We start from the raw sequence: 20,430 nt of genomic DNA on the forward strand, positions 1-20,430 counted from the left end.
GTGGGCTGAGCGAGCAGAGGTCCCGGGCAGAGGCCTCGGGGGGGGGGGAGTGGGCTCCGCTTGGCCGGGCGGCGGGCGATCCGGCTCCAGCGCGTCGGGCCGGGCGGGCGGGGGGGGGGGGGCGCCTGGCGGGCTCCTCCCGAGAGCGGGCGGAGCCGCAGCGGGGCGGGGCGAGGCGCTTTTATGGCGAGCGGCGGGGCGCCTGCTCGGCCACTCGGTCGGCGCGGCGCGGCGGGGCGGTGAGTGGGCGGCCGGCGGGGCGAGGCGAAGCGAGCGAGTCGTCGAGAGCGGCGCTGCGGAGGCGGCCTCCTCGCGGCTTCCCGGTCGCGCACGTGGCAGCTGTGCCCGGCCCAGAGGCAGCAGAGGCCGAGGCGAGCAGCAGCAGGAGGACGACCCGGAGGCAGGCCCCCAGCAGCAGCAGCAGCAGCCACCGCCAGCGCCCGCAGCGCCATGGGCAAAGGGGTGAGCGGCGGCCCGGGCGCGGCGCCTCGGTGTGCTTGGATTGCCTTTCATTTCTTCGGCGGGCGGGAAGGAGGGGGGGGGGCTTTCGGCGAGCCTTGCCTGGCTGCCCCCTCCGCGGGGCCTGGCGGGCGCGATCCTTGCGCTGCTCCTTGCCTTGAGCCCGCTGGCTCTCTTTGGCGCGCTCCCCGCCCGCCCGCCCGCCCGCGGCTTGGCCAAGCCCAACGAGCCGAGGCCCCCGAGGGCGGCTCCAGCGCTCCGGGCGGGCGGGCGGGGTTGGGGCCGCGGGCTGCCCGCCTGTACGGCCGGCCCCGCGGCGGCTCTTTCGCCCTGAGCGGCGTGCCTTGCTTGTCCGCGGGCCGGGCCGGGCAGGTGCCGTCGGGCGCGGCGGTTGCGTAAGCGCGGGGGTGGGAGGGGGGCCAGGTGGCCGCTTCCTGCCGCCGTGTCGCAAGAACCTGCCCGGCGAGGGCCAGGGCCAGGCCCCGTGCGCTGGGGGGCCGCGAGAGCCCGGCGGGGGAAGGGAGCCCGGCCCCTGGGGCGCCTGGCCACGGGTGGCCAAACTGCGGCCCTCCAGAAGTCCGTGGACTACCGTTCCCATGAGCCCCTGCCAGCGGAGGCCGGAATGGTAGTCCACGGACACCTGGGGGGCCGCGGTTTGACCCCCCTGCCGCTGCCTCCTGCTCAGAGGGCTTGGGTTGGCTTGCCGCCCTCCCAAGCGGGGGGGGGGGCGCAGTGGGTGCCTGCTCAGCCTCCCGAATTGTATCCATTTCTGACCCCCTTAGTTTTCACGTTTTCCCCTTACGGGAAAAATGCTTTATTTGTTTCCTGTTGGTGCATCTGGGGAATCCTATGGCCTGGGGCAGGGGTGGCCAAACTGTGGAGCTCTGGATGTCCATGGACTACAAGCCCCATGAACCCCTGCCAGCAGGGGCACACGGGAATTGTAGTCCAGGGACACCTGAAGAACCTATGGCTACAGCATAGCAGTAAACATCAATATAGTTTTTCGAGGGTGGGGGGAAGATCAAGAGTCTGTGTTCTTCTTCCCTGGGGCATGAGGAGGGCGTCTGGGGTTTGGATCCCATAAGTGGGTCTCCTGTTGGCCCCTGGGCTTTGGCCGCTGTGTGGCAGAGTGCTGGAGTGGACGACCACTGGCCTGGTCCAACCTGGCGTCTCCAATTCTTAGGTCCATTTCAGTTGGCAGAGATCATGATTCGAATGGAAAGGAGTAAATTAAATATTTGATACGCTCGCAAAATGGAAGGAACGTTTGCCAGAGAAAGTGCGTGTGAGCCTGGAGCATGTACGAGCACCGATTGTTTTTTTCTGCCGGCCATGTTTCGTATCTTGTCATTAGTTCATGGAACGGGATGGGTTTGTGGCCTACCAGCCCTGACAGCTATAAGTAAACATTCTCTATTTATGTATCTGGGGTGGAAGTTTTTCCATGGAAAAATAACAGCATTTGAATATGTTAATGGGGGGGGGGATCCACCCCACACACCCTACAGCAGAGGGCTCTGCTTTGCTTCCTGCTCCTTTGCTGGGTGGACCTTGGCACATCCTGAATAACGCACTCTCCCTCCACTGCAGGAGGCTATGTGCACACGCACCAGGGAAATCCAGTTTCAAAGTGCATTGTTCAGCATGGCTCCCGGGGCAACAAACCCCATCCAGAGCACGCATAACCGTAGGAGATCACAGTAGGATTTTTCCCTTGTAAGGAAATTGGGTCTGGCCGCCTTGGTGCTGCCACAATGGCTTATCAAAAGGCTGAGCTTGGCCTGAAATTTCTCTGCACACCCCTGAGGTGCTTTGGAGGGTGTGAATGTCCCCGAAGCAAAAGGGGTGGTGGGGGGGGACACACCGGTTACAGCTGGCTTCTGCCAGGAACTAGTTCCCGGCAATTGGCAGCAGCTCACAGTGATGTGAGTTTAACCTTCCTTGTGACAGAATGGAAGCGGGACCAGTCTGGAGGTGTCAGCTCTTCTTCCTTCGGCGCTGTTAAAACAAACAAGAGCTGACATTTTGCCGTCTGTGAATCCTGCCTGCTTGCTTAATGCTGGCTTTGTTAAATAAACCGCAGAAGGGTCCCAGGCTGTCTCTGTGTCTGGAGTCAAGGCGTAGGGGTGGTGTGGCCATTCCGCTGAACCGCATTTCTGCCATGGGGGAAGCTACTTGATCTCCCCCCCCCCCCCCGCTCTCTGGCTGAGTTAGACTCTTGGGTTTGATGCTGGGGTCACTGGCCTGGAGCTGCAAGATGCAACCTGCTTGCGCCAGAATGATTTCTTTTCATGCAAATGGGTCTCCTCTGCTGCAGTTGGGGCTGCGGGGACTGGTTGGAGCACTGACCATTTCCCCCTCTCCACGCTTTATTTTAAGAAACTGCTTGAAGCTGGCTCCTTCCCGCAAAATTTTCCATCTCTGGCCATTTGTACGTCTTTGAGCTGTAATCTTGCTAAATATTCCTCTGGACGTGACAGACTCTGATATCTAAAAGCAGCTAGATTGTACCCAAAGAGCCCTGCTGGATTAGGGCGGTGGTTAGGGGGGGGCCAGCTTTGTGTTGGGAAATACCTGTAGATGGTGGGGCTTGGGGAGGGGTCTCTGCAGGGCACCTTACCGTAGAGCCCACCCTCCAGAGCAGCCATTCTCCCCAGGGGCATCGGACTCGGTTGTAAAAGCAGGAGATCTCAAGGCCCCACCTGGAAGGTGGCAACCCTCCCAGGATTCCAGGCAGTCCTGCATCCTGTCTTGCATAGGAGCCAAACGAACCGAGTGTGGAGGCCTGATCCTGCCTCCTGAAGAGGTTTACTGCCTCCGAGCATTCCTTCTTTTACTCATGGGCCAGGGAGCCCTGGGGAACTTTCCCATCAGTTCTCGGGATTTATGTGGTTTTGCAGACTTAAGTGTGCATTTTTTAAAAGCCCTGGATAGGAACCTGTTTCTAAAAACCTCATTTAAATTTGGGATATCCAGTCACAGTAGCCACTTCTGACCGTATTAATGGACCATGGAATCCATGGTCAAGGTATCTGAAGCCGAGGTGGGCAAAACGTGGCTTTCCAGATGCCCATAGACTGCAGTTCCCATGAGCCCCTGCCAGCAGGCTCATAGTCATTGTAGTCCGTGGACATCAGAGAGCTGCGGTTTGCCCACCCCTGTGCAAGAGCAGCCAATGCAGGAAAGTTGGCTCTCTGGGAGGCCCCCGTTGCTGTTTTCCTGCCCAAACTGCTGGTAGTGAAAATATGTGCTGATTTCCCCCACATAAATGGTTGTTTTTCTTCTTTGTGACGAATAATTTTATTTCTGGTTTTTTTTTTGTTATATATTTTTTAATTTTAGGAAAGGTAGAAATATAAGTGATACAAAAAGAAAAGGGGTTACATGTAACAAATCATACTCTTCAAGAATTACTGCACAATGCAGGGTATATAAAACAGACGCGCAAGAAAATTCTCCTCAGAATTTTTACCACTCAATCATTATTTTTTATCATTGCTGCATATTCCGTATGAGACGCCTGTTCACCTCTGCAGATCGGTTGTATTGTAGGAACCATGACAATTGATGTACCAAATGTTTAAAAATCCACTATAGGTTTCACAATAAGAAAGGAATTTTGCCAGTTTTTTAATTGGTCGGGATGGGCATGTCTCTTTCCGCCTTTGGTGGCATCAGAACTGCTCTTGCCACCAAAGTATATTGAGAAACGTTCTCTGCCCCTTGCCCACTCTGGCAGGCACACAAAACGGTTGTTTTTGCCAGTGCTGCTGGCCGCAGTCCCGCTCTTGGGCGTCTCTCGCACTCGGATCCTGTTTGGAGCAGTGCGAAAGTATCTAGGGGTTGTGGCATTATGTGAGCTGCCCTTGGATGCTTTTTTTAAAAATTGAAGCTTTTAATAGGAAAGTTATAAGTAGATGAAAACGCAACGAGTGCTGATTTTTTGGCTCCTGAGCCTCCGTGAGGTTAGCATTGGGATCTGCGCTTAAAGGTGCAGCAGCAGGCTTTCCTCTCCGCAGGAGTCGCAGCAGAATTGTCTTTTTAAGTGCTTGTGCACATTTCTCAGACAAGAATCCTCTTATGGCATCTTGGGAATTTATGCAATCTTGGGAATCTAATTTACGGTTTCTTTATCCCTGCATGGGGAACACACGTGAGCCCCCCCAAGCTCCCTCATAGTGAATCTCAACCCCTCGGCCCATCAAAGTCAGTGTGGTCTGTTTGGATGGGCAGCAGCTCTCCAAGGTGGCAGGCCTCCTGCCACATTGCCTCCGACCTGATCCTTTTGACTGGAGAGGCCAGGGATTAAACCTGGGCCCTTCTGCGTGCCAAGCAGTGGCTCTGCCACCAGCCCCTCCCCCAGCTGCTGTTGTGTTCTGGAACAAGCACAGCAAAGTTCCCTTGTGTAGCAACGCACAGGTTGTTTTCTGCCACCGCGTGAAGTCATATGTTTACGGCACTGCTGTCCACAGCATGTGTTTGTGCAGCAACCTTCTCCTGAGAGCCACCGTGGCATTGCGGTCAAAGAGGGCTGGTTTCTAATCCGGAAAAGTGGGTGGGATTCCCAACTCCTCCACATGCAGCCGGCTGGGCGACCTTGGGCAAGTCACAGTTCTCTCAGAGCTGTTCCCAGAGAGATTCTCTGCTTTGATCGAGGTTACAGCCTCTGCTGTGGCCCTGCGTAGCTCCACAGGCCCCGGTGAAGAGAGGTTATGTTGTGGTTCTTAGCAAACTTGCACAAACCAAGGCTACTCTCTCCTAAGAGGCCAGAGAAGAGTTCAGAGTCGCTTTATATTATCCAAGAGGGTGGCTCTGGCCCTTTCATGAAGGACGTCTATTGCTAAAGAACAGCTGGCTTGGCCAGCCTTGGGGGACATATAGAGACACCCTCCCTTCCCCTCCCAGTACACCATTTTCCCACCATTAGCTTTTTCCCGCAGCAGAAGGGCTTTTATCTTCAAAAGACCGCCAGAACAAAGCAAAATCTGCAATCTAACTCCTAGTTGCCCAAAGGTGGCCAGACCCACTCGCTAGAGTCATAACATGCAGAGTAAGAGATAGCATCGTGAAGGACACCTCCAACCTCCTGGGAACAGGCTGTAGTACAGGGGTAGTCAAACTGTGGCCCTCCAGATGTCCATGGACTACAATTCCCATGAGCCTCTGCCAGCGAATGACTCCTTGCGGGAGCTCCCCCCCCACCCAGAATGGGGCACTCTTTTAGCAGGCCTCACGTGAGCGATAGGCAGGCCAGTTTCTGGGAAAGGGTCCTGGGGAACAAAGGGCTGCAGTGGTCACATGCGGGGTACGGGTGGGGGCATGTGGTACGCCTTAGCGGTCTGAATGGCTGCCCTTCCTCATTCGGAGGCCTGTTTGAGCATGCGGGGGGGGGGGGGAGAGGCAGACTTTGACCCTGGGAAGTCAAAGCGGTGAGCTGACATTCAGGTTTTGCAGAACTTTATTAGGGAGTGGAAAAGAGGGGAAAGATCACCGGGAGCCCTTGTCTGCAGCATGTGAGCCTTGGAAAGGGTCATTCAGGGACTGAAATAAGTAATGGAAAGAAATCAAAACCGCTTGCATGTAGAAAATAAGTGTTTGCTGCTTTATTTTTCCTGAGGGTGGGAGGATTAGCTTTCCTTCGGTTTGCAGATATATAGGATGTGTGTGTGTGTGCATAGTCTTTAATGTTATAGTTGTATAATTTATATAAATTATAAATGTAAATCTTGACCCAGGTGGGAGAATGGCAGAGCTGTTCCTTCTCTGTCTTAGAATATCTTGGTGCACACTGAGGTTTTGAATACCGAAGAAGAGTTGGTTGTTGTATTTTCATTGCCTGAAGGAGACTCAAAGCAGCTTCCAGTCACCTTCCCTTTCCTCTCCCCACAACAGGCACCCTGTGAGGGAGGTGGAGCTAAGAGAGCTCTGAGAGATCAGCTTCTAACAGGATTGCGACTAGCCCACAGTCACCCAGCTGGCTGCATGTGGAGGAGGACTGGGGAATCCAACCCGGCTCACCAGATTAGAGGCCACTGCTCTTAGCCACTTGCACGCTGTAATTAAAATGATTTGAATTGCCTGTCCATCTTTTTCACGGGGATGCAAAGTGGGTGGCACATTCAGCCAGTTGAGGGACATTGAGTCCCAGTTCTCGCAAAGGAGCTCTGTCCGAGCGCTCTCCCCTACCTCACAGGGTGTCTGTCTTGGGGAGAAGAAGGGAAAGGTGTTTGTGAGCTGCTTTGAGACTTTTTTGGGTACAAAACAGCTGCTTCTTTCTGGTGGGCACCCAGATTCCTGCATTGCAGAAATGACAATATTGGTTACTGCAAGCTGGTGATCAGTTTTGGAAGAAGAACCTGGTGTCAGGTGACTGGAAACGAATCTGGGCAGTGTTGCTTAGCAGTTGGATGGTTCCCCCTTCCATGAAGCCCTCTTAGATGTCCAGAGACCTCCTTCTGCAGTTCTCAGCACCATCTCTGGGGTGGCTGAAGTAGGCATAGAATGGTTCCCGGCAAACTGGCAGGACCCACATTTGGTAGTTCAGAACCCCGAGACTTGAGGCAGGACACAGAGAAGCACCAGGGAAAGCCCAACTGGGGCATTGGGCTGGTGCTACAAGTTCTGCCATGCCTCAAGTGGATCACAGGAAGCCCCAGGTGGCCTTGGGGGATGGGTTTGGCATCTGGTTGGCATCAAGAGCTGGCTTGGCGTATTGGTTAGGAGTGCGGACTTCTAATCTGGCGAGCCAGGTTTGATCCCCTGCTCCCCCACATGCAGCCAGTTGGGTGACCTCGGGCTCAGCACAGCACTGATAAAGCTGTTCTGACCGAGCAGTTCTGTCAGGACTCTCTCAGCCTCCCCTTCCTCGCAGGGTGTCTGTTGTGGGGAGAGGAAAGAGAAGGCGATTGGGAGCCGCTTTGAGCCTCGTTCAGGTAGAGAAAAACGGCATATAAGAACCTGCTCTTATTCTTCAGTAATCTCAGGGCTCTCTCAGCCTCACCCACCTCACAGGGTGTCTGAGGAAGGGAAGGCGACTGTAAACTGCTCTGAGTCTCCTTCGGGTAGAGAAAAGCGACATAAGAACCAATTCCTTTATGTAGGGATATGCTGCATGTTCTTGGGTGGGCAATGCAATTTGAACCATTCCAAGCGTAGCCAAGCATGTGTGGGGTTAACTTTAGCACCGCTCTGTAAATCCATTGACATCTGCAGGCAGCCTTGGTGAAGTGCTGTATTTAGCTCAGATTTCTCCTCCTTCTGTGCAGAGCGTTGGGGAGGCCGGTCGTGTTGGTGTGCGGGGGCGGGGAGGAGGGGGGGGAAGCATGTTCCAGCTCAGTAGGGACTTACAGATCAGCCAAGAAGTGGCAGGATCCTTCACGGTCAAGAGCTGCGGCCCTGAAAATCCATTGACCTCTCAGGTGTTCCTGGACTGGAGCCTCGTGGCTTACCTTTGTGGTGTCGCTCAGGGGCCTTGCTGTAAGTTGCTTTGAGGCTGGGCGTTAGCAGATCTCACCTGGCCTACCTCACCTGGCCTACCTACGATGGCTGTCCCATTTGGGAAAGGGCCGTTGTTGGCCAGTTTCATTTTGTCACCCGAGTCCCCGGTGCTGGACACCCGTGCCTCCGTGGGATTTGCCCTGCTGAGGTCTCGGCCGGCCGGCAACTGTTGCCCAGGCCACAGAACAGTAGCGGCTCCAGCTCTCCTTGGGGCTGCTGTTTTAGTGAGGTCATTGTAATAACAGAGCGGGTTCCCAAGGACTTTTGTTTTCAGAGTGCCCTGGCTGTTTATCTTGTCCAGATTTCAAAAAGCAACTTTTCTGCTTGCCTGGTCCCCCACCAGCTTCTCCCTCTTCCCTTTGCCTTTCGCTTGCAGGGGGAATGCTGTTGGGGGAGGCATTCCCCAGCACTTGCTCCCGGAGATATTTCTTTTTTGGGGGGGGGGGATTGAAACATCTTGGCCAGAGGTGCTTCATCGGACTCTCTGTCTCAGAAGGCTGCTTAATATGTCTGCCCCGCAGCCTGGCTGGTGTGTGGGTGGGGATGTTTTTTGGGTGTTTAAAAAGTGTTGCTGGAAGGGTGAACTGCTGGCAGAAAGCGTGCATGTTATTAACGTTACTTCTGGCGCGTGTTTCTGCGTGTGGTTTTGTCCAGAGGCGGTTCAGTCACCTGACGTGGCTGGGAGCAGATGAGGGTTTGCACCCAAATTCTCCTGTCTCTGCCTGAGCCCCCGCTTGGGATGCTCCGGAAAGGACTGTGCCTCTGCAGGTGGGGCGGGTGCCTGCACAAAAGCCTTCTTTTCATGACCTGGGAGTAGCAAGAGACCTCAGGAGGGGGTAGTGCCATAGGATCCCCCTCTCCCAACTCAGCAATTTTGCTGCAGAGGAGCTGGTCTCTGTAACTGGGACACCAGTTGTAATATTCCAGCCACGGTCTACATCAGGGGTAGTCAAACTGCGGCCCTCCAGATGTCCATGGACTACAATTCCCAAGAGCCCCCTGACAGCGAATGCTGGCAGGGGGCTCATGGGAATTGTAGTCCATGGACATTTGGAGGGCCGCAGTTTGACTACCCCTGGTCTCCATGCAGGAGGTGTCCTGTTTGATTTGAGGCGGCGAATGTCCACCCCGCTTTCATTGGAGCCTGTAAGAGGCATTCCAGTCCTGCTGGGGCTTGGGTCCAAACACGCAGCGAAGAGCTGGAATTTTCTCAGTGTGGCTGGATCAAGGGTGGGTGATTCACTGAAACGTGCAACACGCTTGCCCCATGACATGGAAACACTATGGGCCTGTGATGTCTGGCCAGCCGGCTTGCTTGTGACGGCACACGCTCAGTTTGGTTTGGCTCCGTCCCTTTCTCCCCCTGCAGTCCTTTTCCTATTCTCGGCTCTCCGTAAAGCTCCCGGGAATGCACAGCCTGCCTGCAGCCTGGCCCATTCAGCACCGCTCGAGCCGTCTTGCTTCCCTGAGGGCAGACCAGACCCCTTCATGATGCCTGGCCCTGGCCCTGCCCGTCCTGCTCCTTAACAATCCCCCACTCTGCCCTTGTAAGCCAACCGCCCTGTGTGAGTCTTGCAGCCAAGGCAGGAAGTGCGTGTCTAGCTGCCCATCGGATCCTTGGCGGTGCCTGGATTGGCCAATCCGGCCGCACGGAATGTCTTTAAGCACCCTGAAATAATTCACAAGGAAATAGGGAGGGGCGTTCCAGAGTCCTCCAGCCATGCAAATGGGGCAGGCATCCCTGAGTCACGCAAGCAGCGTTTTGAAAGAGCAGGGGCAGACGGGGGGGGGGGGGACACAACACTCCAGAGGCACCCTGGGAGCGTACATCGAGGCTTGTGTGTGCACTGCCATGTTTGTGATTCATAAGTCACACTTCCCTTTCAGGCTGGGAAAGGAAGAGGTAGTGAAATCCATCCACCATTACGGCATCTGGCGTGCCTGGCCGGTGTTAATCCGAGATACCTTGGCGCCTCGTTTAAAGCTAAGGGAGCCGAAGCAGGAAAAACGGCATAGGTTTATCTGGGGAGGGGGGAGGAGCAAAACTATTTGCATCGCTCTGCACCAGATAGATCTTTTTCGGAACGCCGAGTCTTCTCAAGAGAGGAGGAGGAGACCGGTCTGGCAGAAGAATGAGGAACGTTCTGACGCTCGGCTCTCGGGCCAAGAACAAAAGTTCCATTTCGCTGATTGAAAAACAGCCTGCGATATTCTTCCAAAGGCTACACTGCCCTGCGGGCGCTCCAGAAGTGCGAGGCGCATAAATACTCCACTTTGCCTCTTGAGACGCTCAGGGGCTTCTGGGCCTTGTGTGGGAGAGGAGAGGAAAAAACTCTTCATTCGCTCCGTCACAAACTGCTTGGCTGGGGAGGTGTCACAGGGGTGGGTTGAGAAGGCCAAGGTGACCCCCCCCCCATCCTACCTTTCCCAAGCTGCTAAAAGCCAGCTGTGGCATTTGTGCAGAACATTAAAGCAGAACATGTTCACGCTTAAGTTTATGTGATGGGCACATCTTCCAAAGTTAATGCCTACCCTACTCTGCACACCTGAGCAGCAATTAAAACTTGGAATGGAGGTTCCTGGCCGCAAGGGAGCCATTATGCTGTCAGCACGCCATGCTTCGGTTCTCCGCTTGGTTAGGAAATCAGGCCTTGGCCTCAGATCCTTACTTGCTCCTGCCGTGGGGTGCCCAGTGTGGACATGTCAGGATCTGCAGCGTGGGAGCCCTGACATGTTTGGTACAAAGGAGAGAGGATCGGCACTTCCTTTTCCCCTAAAGCTGTTTCTCTGCTCAAGCCAGGGCTTAACTATTTTGTCATATTTAGAAGATTTGAAGGTATAAAGGTTTTCTGTAAGAGAAATTGCAAGTATGCCCAACCATTGAGAAAGTGCAGCACATGGCGTATGGACTTTTAATGTTTGTCAGCTGAGAGGCAGGGATGGATGGACCATAGAAGGTAGAAAACATTCTCCCCACCTCCCGGGAGGAAAAATTGGCCAAACGCTGAAATGAAACTTGGATGAAATAATTTCTTTTTAGAAAAACAGCAACATACCCTGACCCTACTGGCCCAGGAGAACCTCTTATCAGAGCTTGGGAGTTAAACAGGGCTGCCCCTTGTTGTTTTTTGAATGGGAGACCACCAAGGGGGGCCTGGGGTCTCCACAGAGGCAGGCCAATGGCAAACCTCCTCCGAACGTCTCTATTATTGAATAGTAGTGTTATTGCATCTTATTATTGAGGACCTCAACTTCTAACGACTGACTCTCTGTGACTTGGGGTGGGGGGAGTGCTTCCCAGGGCAAAGTTTCATATTCAAAAAGTGTAGTTAGAATCATAGAATCCTAGAGTTGGAAGGGGCCATACAGGCCATCTAGTCCAACCCCCTGCTCAACGCAGGATCAGCCCAAAGCATCCTAAAGCATCCAAGAAAAGTGTGTATCCAACCTTTGCTTGAAGACTGCCAGTGAGGGGGAGCTCACCACCTCCTTAGGCAGCCTATTCCACTGCTGAACTACTCTGACTGTGAAAAACTTTTTCCTGATATCTAGCCTATATCGTTGTACTTGTAGTTTAAACCCATTACTGCGTGTCCTCTCCTCTGCAGCCAACAGAAACAGCATCCTGCCCTCCTCCATATGAAAGAGGGCTATCATGTCCCCTCTCAACCTCCTTTTCCCCAGGCTGAACATTCCCAAGTCCCTCAACCTATCTTCATAGGGCTTGGTCCCTAGGCCCCAGATCATCCTCGTTGCTCTCCTCTGTACCCTTTCAATTTTATCTATGTCCTTCTTGAAGTGAGGCCTCCAGAACTGCACACAGTACTCCAGGTGTGGTCTGACCAGTGCCGTATACAATGGGACTATGACATCTTGTGATTTTGATGTGATGCCTCTGTTGATACAGCCCAAAATGGCATTTACCTTTTTTACCGCTGCATCACACTGCCTGCTCATGTTTAGTTTACAATCCACAAGTACCCCAAGGTCTCGTTCACACACAGTGCTACCTAGAAGCGTATCCCCCATCCAGTAGGCATGCTTTTCATTTTTCTGACCCAGATGCAGAACTTTACACTTATCTTTATTAAATTGCATCTTGTTCTCATTTGCCCATTTTTCCATTGTGTTCTCGTTGAACTCTGTCTCTATCTTCCGGAGTATTTGCCAGTCCTCCCAATTTGGTGTCATCTGCAAACTTGATGAGTAGTCCCTCCACCCCCTCATCTAGATCATTAATCTGGTTCAAGGGTTTTGTTTTTAACCTTCAAGGCTTTACGCAGGTTGGGACCCACATACCTGAGGGACTGCCTATTGCCCTATGCCCCCCCCCAAAGGGCTTTGCGCTCTGCGGGTGAAAATCTGCTGGTCGTTCCTGGCCCTAGGGAAGCACCAGCAGGACTCGACCAGGACCAGGGCCTTTTTCGGTCCTGGCCCCGGCCTGGTGGAATGAGCTCCCGGGAGAGCTGTGGGATCTTTCAACGTTCTGCAGGGCCTGCAAGGCGGAGCTCTTCCGCCAGGTCTGTGGTTGAGGCCGGGGCTGGTAAGATAGATCTACGCCCCCCCTGGGGTCTGGGACCTGAAGTGAACCTCATCAGGACCTCCTCTCCACCCGCCAGTAGTGGGAGGGGGGGAAGTTGAGTTGCCAATCTCCGACATGTTGGTAATGTTTTATGTCTTTTAATGGGGTTTTAATGGGGATTTTAGGACACGAGCCGTAAGGGAGTGGCGGGAAACAAATCTAATAATAATAAATATGTTAAAAAGTACCAGGCCGAGCACCGAGCCCTGAGGTACCCCGCTACTCACCTCTCTCCAGTCTGATGAAACACCATTGGCAACAACTCTTTGAGTGTGGTTCTCTAACCAATTCCCTATCCACCTGACTATCTGAAGATCCAGATCGCAGTCCTTCAATTGCAGTCCTTCAACCCCTCATGGGGTTCACCAAACCCCGCAAGGATTCCCCCTCCCTGCTTTCCCCCATGGAAAAACTGAGCAATTTGGGATAGAAGTAGAAAAATAAATCTCCTGTGATTGTGTTTCTCTTCCCCCCCCCCCCCAGCATTTCACACATTCCAAATATGTAGCATGAAACAGTGTGAGGACTTAAGGCAGGTGTGAGCAAACTGTGGCCCTCCAGCTATCCATGGACTACAATTCCCATGAGCCCCTGCCAGCAAATGCTGGACATCTGGAGGGTCACAGTTTGCTCACCCCTGCCTTAAGGGGTACTGAAAAAAAGGTCTCTTCAATCAAACTTATATAAAAAAAGACTTGCTTTCACTTAAGTCAAAAATTTAGCAGCCGTATGCTGTAATGTATTTAATGGTGATATATTTTGGAAGTGCATGGAATTAAGTGTAGCTTATTAGCCAAGCACACTGGCCAATTCTCTTTCCGAATGTGACCCTATGAGAACCTTCGAGCCCCATGAAAACCTTCCCCTTTTCTTTACTCCAAAGTGACCCACCCACCCGGGTTCCGCCAGTCTCTCCTGCCCGGCCCCGCCATTTCTAGGCCAGGCCGGGGGCTTAGCACGGAAGATGCTGGTCTCTGCTCGCTCTGGCAGTGGGGGGGGGGTGCTGACGTTTGGCATTCGTAGTCACGCCACTCCGAAGAGCGTTCTTGGAAGCAGCCGGAGTAGAGAAGGGGACGATCACGTTTGCCAGCACAACCGTGTAGCTGAGTTTCCTCCTAGCTGCTTAGGGCGGAACGGCATGCCTTGTGTGCTTCACGGTTCTGCTGTGTGCACACGTGTGTGTGTGTGTGTGTGTGTCGAGAAGAATATCGTGGCTGCTGCGTAATGGAGGGGGGGGAGTTCTACCCCAGAGAAAGAGACAGCCATGTTGCCCATTCCTGTCGTGCATTTTCCTGTCAGAAAATAGCACCCCGCTTTCTTTTATGGGCCCACTGGGGAATGCTGGCAGGTGCTGGTCAATTAAATTTTCAACCAGGGAAAGGTGCGGGGGGGAGGGGAATGACAGTGCTCATTTGATAGCTTTGTCCTCTTAGGAGGAAATGCGCAGGCCTTCAGTTCTCCAAAGCTCCATCGCATAGCAACAAGCTGTCGTTGGTGCTCAGTGAGAGATCTGATCAATCTCCAGGGAGTGGGTGGGGATTTTGCTCTTCTCCCGAGGAGACTTGAATGCTGCTCTATCTCCTTCCCCCCTCTCCCCCCCCCCCAGCATGAGTTGTGAGCTTAATGTGCCGTTCTGTGGTTGAAATCCGAAGTTCTTCCTTCAGGTGGCCGGGTCAAGCGCAGACATCTGCAGGGGAGGTCCCCCTCAAATGAAAGTGAAGGACTCAAGATGCTCCAGTGGTTGATAGCTGACGCCGAAGCCATAACAACCAAACAAACAAAAATGTGCATCGTGCGTTTATCGTTGTCCACAAGACATACTAAAAATAGAGTCCAAGAGCACCTTTAAGACCAACAAAGATTTATTCAAGGCGGAAGCCTCCGAGTGCATGCACAGAGTGCATGCACTCGGAGGCTTCCGCCTTGAATAAATCTTTGTTGGTCTTAAAGGTGCTCTTGGACTCTATTTTTGCCGTGCTACTTCAGACTAACATGGCAACCCACTTGAATCTATCTCCCAATGCATAGTGAAAATGATAACAGCTGACAGTTATGGAACATAGCTAAAATACGTCCACTATCTCAAAAGTGAAATAAAGAAAACGAAAGTAGGGTTATACACAGGCTGCCATGGAGATTGCTCAGCCGTACCCGAAACAAACTTATATATGCACCTAATAATTGCGGATCAGGGAATGAACTTGGCAGCCCTCAAGGCGACAGGAGGGAAGGTATCTGCCAGAAGGTAAATCACTTTATCTGCATCAGAGCCGAAGACCACATTCAATATTCTGTTCAGCTCAACTCGGAGAACATCCTATCAGGGGCAGTATGACTCATAACGAACGAGAGCTTCTACTCGGCTAAGTCCTCAAGGGCGGAGGCGGCAATCCGGTGAGACCCGATTAAATGTGCAAATGTGCTGATGGAAAAGTCTGGAAGCCTCTTCTTAGATAGGCCTTGTTCAGATGGCTTAACTAGCCTGTGAGGGGGATCCAGCACCTTTGAGCCTCAGGCACTATCTGGAGTTTTGGACCAGATCTCTGTCTCGTTGGGAGTCTTTTCCATGGGCCCAGTTTTTCCAAACTCCCATATTTAAATCAAATGAAGAAGAAGAGTTGGTTCTTATATGCGCTTTTCTGTATCCGAAGGAGTCTCAAAGCGGCTTAGATTTGCCTTCCCTTTCCTCTCCCCACAACAGACACCCTGTGAGGGAGGGTAGGCTGGGAGAGCTGTGAGAGAACTACTCTTTGAGAACAGTTCTAACAGGACTGTGATTGGCCCAAGGTCACCCAGCTGGCGACATGTGGGGGAGTGCAGAATCAAACCCGGCTCACCAGATTAGAAGCCCAGGTTCCTCCTAACCACTACGCCAAGCTGGCTCAAGGGAGGGTAATCCACGTAAATGCGAGTTTAGGGTAAAATAGCTTAGGCCAATAATTCCCATTTCTAAGTAAAACTGAAAGCAGAATTTAACTAAGCGGACATCAGATTTGTTAAAAAGGTAAAGGTATCCCCTGTGCAAGCACCGAGTCTGACCCTTGGAGTGACACCTTTTCATGGCAGACTCAATTTGGGGTGGTTTGCCAGTGCCTTCCCCAGTCATTACCGTTTACCCCCCAGCAGCAAGCTGGGTACTCATTTTACCGACCTCGGAAGGATGGAAGGCTGAGTCAACCTTGAGCTGGTTGATGGGATCAAACTCCCAGCCTCATGGGCAAAGCTTTCAGACTGCATGTCTGCTGCCTTATCACTCTGTACCACAAGAGGCTCTTCAGATTTGTTAAGAAGTCTTAAATAAAATGTCTGGAGTTTCGGATGGACTCTGGAGGTTACAAATGGAAGAACAGCTTCAGTTCTAAGAAAGGCAGCTGCCTGTTTTGAGGTAGTCCCAAATCTTTCCTATAGAAGGTATTTTGGACAGCTTCATGTGAAACCCTTCCCTGCCAAGCCCAAATCTCTGCGCTGTACAGAAACCGTGTTCTGATTTTGTCCGGAAGTAAAGGACTCTCACATGCCCCAGCAGACTCCCGAGAAGCCCTCTGCTGCATTTAATGCAGTTTTATGAGTCAGATTGCGGTGTGTGCTGGTGGCGGCGGATGCCGAGTTGAGAGCGGACCCTTCGTCTGCCTGTGCTTTCCTGCCCTCTTGGTGTCCTGCTTTGTGTGTTTGATCCCACCTCTATGGTGTGGCTCCCTCCGGAGAGCATCAGTCAGCAGAAGTGGAGTTCTTCATCAATCAAAAAATAATAAAAGTTTATTTTTAGCCAGAAGGTGGAGGGCAGGAAACAGCCTGCCCTCTGTATGTGTGTGTGTGTGTGTGTGTATACATATATATGGGGCAGTAATTGAGATGCGTTGTTTTGAACCTCAACCATGGGCCTGGGGGAACAACTTTGGTTTGCAAGCCCTGCAGAACAGTCCCGAGTCCTGCGGGGCCCTGATCTCTGGGCGGGCCAAAGTCCTGGGTGGGCGGGGCCTGTCCGAGGCATGGCCCAGTCTCTGCCCACCTATCCTTCAGCTTTTTATTTTAGCAAGAAGACAAGACAAGCTATAACAGATTTGCCCCCTCCCCAAAGGCTTGGAGCAGGTGATAGCAGTTTAAATACACAATATAATAGAAATAGGTAGGCAAATATAAAATCCCATGGTTTTTAAAATCCTAGTTAAAATTGGATTGCCTGAGCCATCTCCTACTCAGAGGGAAGAGGGAGGCCATCTAATGCAATCCTGTGGTCCGGCGGAATTTCATTGGGGGGCTTAGCCATTGGGAGGCCAGTGGGTTTTTGATGCTGTTTTTGAGGCCTCAGGTGTGGGCCCTGTGGAATAGCCCTGTGTCACAAGCCCTGTGGGACTCTTTAAGGCAGGAGTAGTCAAGCTGCGGCCCTCCAGATGTCCATGGACTACAATTCCCAGGAGCCCCTGCCAGCGTTTGGGCTGCAGTTTGACTGCCTCTGCTTTTAAGGTCCCGCAGGGCTCTGATTTCCCTGTGATGGTTGCTCAGCCTTTGGCACTTCCGTAAAACGGGGCTTTCTGTGTTTGCTTTATAGACTTTGGGTGGGCGGTTTCCCCCCCATGGGTCAACAGTTCCGGGTCTTGTGATTCGGTGTTGCTTTGTTGTGCGTGGCGCTCTAGGTGTGTCCCCAGATACCCTTGCACAAATGCACACATCTGTTCAAACATGCGGGGGAGGGGAGTAACTTGAGTCGAGGGGGTGCGCTTCATTTTTTGCAAAGCGAATCTGTTAGGGTCTGTGTTGGGTGCAGAGCTGGGTTCATTTGTACCCTGCTTTCTGCTAAGCGAAGGAATCTCAAAGCAGCTTGCAATGGCCTCCCCCTCCTCTTACCGCAATAGACACTCTGTAAAGTAGGTGAGGCTGAGAGAGCTCTGAGAGAAATGGGACTGGGAAAAGGTCATCCTGTAGGCTGCATGTGGAGGAGTGGGGAATCAAACCTGGTTCTCCAGATTAGAGGCCACCACCCTTAAGAGCCAATTTATTGTACTGGTTAAGAGTGGATTCTTCTAATCTGGCAGACCAAGTTTGATTCCCTGCTCCTCTGCATGCAGCCAGCTGGGTGACCTTGGGCTAGTCACAGTGCTGTTAGAGCTGTTCTCACAGAATACTCCAGAGCTCACTCAGCCCCACCTACATCGCAGTGTGTCTGTTGTGGGGAGAGGAAAGGGAAGCTGTGTTGAGGCTGCTTTGGGCAGAGACAGGTAAAGGTAAAGGTATCCCCTGTGCAAGCACCGAGTCATGTCTGACCCTTGGGGTGACGCCCTCCAGCGTTTTCATGGCAGACTCAATACGGGGTGGTTTGCCAGTGCCTTCCCCAGTCATTACCGTTTACTCCCCAGCAAGCTGGGTACTCATTTTACCGACCTCGGAAGGATGGAAAGCTGAGTCAACCTTGAGCCGGCTGCTGAGATTGAACTCCCAGCCTCATGGGCAGACAGCTTCAGACAGCAAGCCACTGCCTTACCACTCTGCGCCACAAGAGGCTCTTGTGGGCAGAGACAAGCAGGGTATAAAAACCATCCCGTCTTCTTAACCGCTGCACCAAGCAAATGGGATGGCTGATGTGTCCACTGAAAGAAGTAGGACCAGGAAATCTCTCTGCACAGGCCCCCAGGGGGCTTCTGCCAGCCGGAATGAGGGAAACGTACCCCAGACAGAAAAACTGCCTGGCTTGCGTATGGTGCCTCCTGGCCAGTGTTCCCTCTAATATATGCCCATCCTGAGTGGAGCAGTTCTCTTCGGCTCGGTTTGGCCCCCTCGGCGATCACCAAAGCCCAAGGCTGCATGTTGGAGGCAGCCAAAGTGCACATCCCTGGCTTCACATCCTGAGCGGGAAGCAACCACTGGCCTCTAAAAATGGGCACTCTGAGCCCCTGCATGGTTCTAGATCAGCTGCAGTTTGACTACCCCTGTTCTAGATGGCTGCCAGACACCCCCTTAGTGGGAATGCTGCTCCTGACCGTTGCTGCTCTCGATTTCTTCCAGACCGGGCGTGACAAATATGAGCCGGCAGCCACGTCCGAGCATGGCGCCAAGAAGAAGAAAGGGAAGAAGGAGAAGGATATGGACGAGCTGAAAAAGGAAGTTTCGTTGGTGAGTAATATCAGGGCTTTTGTGACGGTGTCGGGAGGCTGAACTTGTGGAGTTGTGTGGTGTTTCCTGCAAGGTTTTGAGATGCTCTTCCCCAAACTTTGCCCCCTCTGCCCTTTGGGTGCCCCTCCTCTCCTCATCCTGATGTCTTCTCCCGCATTGCGAAGGCCGCTCCCCTCAGCGGCCACGGAGTTCACGGTGGAGGCCAGAGTCACCCCGGAGGACTTCCTCCTTCCTGCTTCCCGCGTCACCTCAGCCCAGGCCCTGGAGACTGTAGCAAGGGGACGGTCGCCTCAGCTGACCAGCGCCCTGGTCGACACTTCAGCAGCCCAGGCAGCGTTCAGGGCTCAGAGACCCGCCCCTGGGCAGTGTTCTGGGAAAGCAGAATGTTGCTGTTAAAAAATTGGACAGAAGAGTCTAGTGGGCGCAGCAGGAAGTCTGTTCCCCTCATTCAGGCCACCGGATTGCTGCCCTGGCACGGTTGGCTTTCAAGCAAGGGATGGTGGAAATGCCTCCGTCTGTTTTGCGGAAGTATTCGAGGTGTTCCCCTGCTCTGCCCCAAGGGTTCTTGCTTAACAGAGGACTAAAATGGTTCCCCTTCGTTCTTCCTGGCTCCTCAGAAGTCCCCCACTGCCTTGATCATTCCCCCTGTATTTTTCTTCCCTACCTGCAAGCAGGCTCGGCATGGTTTGGGGCTCACTGGGATAGCAGAGTAACGGAGCTGACTCAAAAGTTGGGCGCTGCCCGACAGTCTGTGGGGATTCGGTTTTGAGCTTGGTTTGCAAGGCGCTTTGTTTTTTTAAAAAACTTAAATCTCTAGAGCAGCGGTCCCCAACCTGCGGTCTGCGGCCCAGTGCCAGGCTGCGAAGGCCAGGGCGCCGGGCTGCAGTTCCCTCTCCCCGCCCCCCCCCACAGTAAAAAACTTCCCCGTGCCGCAAGCTTGCAGCCCGGGAAGCTTCTTACTGTGGGAGGGGGGGAGAGGGAATCAGGGCTGTGTCGCACATGCGCCATGCGCGGCCGAAATTGCGTATGCGTGGCACTTCCGCGCATGCGCAATTTTGGCTGCGCATGGCGCATGTGCGGCCTGGCCATGCATGAGCGCCGCGCGGGTGGGGCAGTTGCCCCGCCGGTCCCCAGCCGGAAAAAGGTTGGGGACCACTGCTCTAGAGGTATCCGGTTGTCTTCTCTGAAGGGCAGAATCTGAATATAAAGGCAGCTTTGTTGGAGCCAACTTACCTGTTTTGAATTTGGCCCAGATGTGCCTCCCGTGTACAATTGGGGTTAAAGAATGCATCCTGTCTGCCCTTTGTGCCTCCTGTCTCAAATTCGGGGAGGGGGCTGCGAAATGGCCTTGCGGAGTCAGACCAGACCAGAGTAGTGCGCCCTTTTGTCTAATAAGTTAACTTTAGCCCCCACCCAGACGGCCCCTTTCCCTGCTTTTACCAGGCTCTGCAGTCGCCTGGCCTGGTGGAAGGCTCCCGATTAGATCAGGGCCTTCTGGGACTTTAAACAGTTCCGGAGGGCCTGTAAGACGGAGCTGTTCCGCCCGGCCTACGCTTAAGGCCAGGAAATAAGACCTGATAGACGCCAGCCTCCCCTCCTGAAAATCCACCCACCAAAGGAAACACCACCCATCACTGCCGAACCCTCAGGAAGAGATGCTAATTGAAGGGGAAGCAGGCTTTTAAAGACATTTTCATTAACTGAAATTTAATTTAATGATCTATATGATTGTATTTATGTGCATTTGTATTTATTTTTAGAACCTGCTGTCACCTGCCCTG

At 53.2% G+C, this 20,430-nt stretch overlaps 1 protein-coding gene across 1 annotated transcript in view; it reads left to right on the forward strand.

Annotated features, from left to right (window-relative positions):
- Positions 1–205: 205 nt before the first annotated feature.
- Positions 206–20,430, forward strand: part of ATP1A1 (ATPase Na+/K+ transporting subunit alpha 1) — a 34,905-nt gene continuing 14,680 nt past the window's right edge. The window contains exons 1-2 of the mRNA XM_077346281.1: positions 206–462; positions 18,542–18,649. Coding sequence (XP_077202396.1) covers positions 451–462; positions 18,542–18,649 — 120 coding nt within the window. The 5' untranslated portion in view covers positions 206–450. The remainder of the gene's footprint in view (positions 463–18,541; positions 18,650–20,430) is intronic.

The sequence above is a fragment of the Paroedura picta genome, chromosome 7 (assembly GCF_049243985.1).
Source record: "Paroedura picta isolate Pp20150507F chromosome 7, Ppicta_v3.0, whole genome shotgun sequence".
NCBI lineage: Eukaryota > Metazoa > Chordata > Lepidosauria > Squamata > Gekkonidae > Paroedura > Paroedura picta.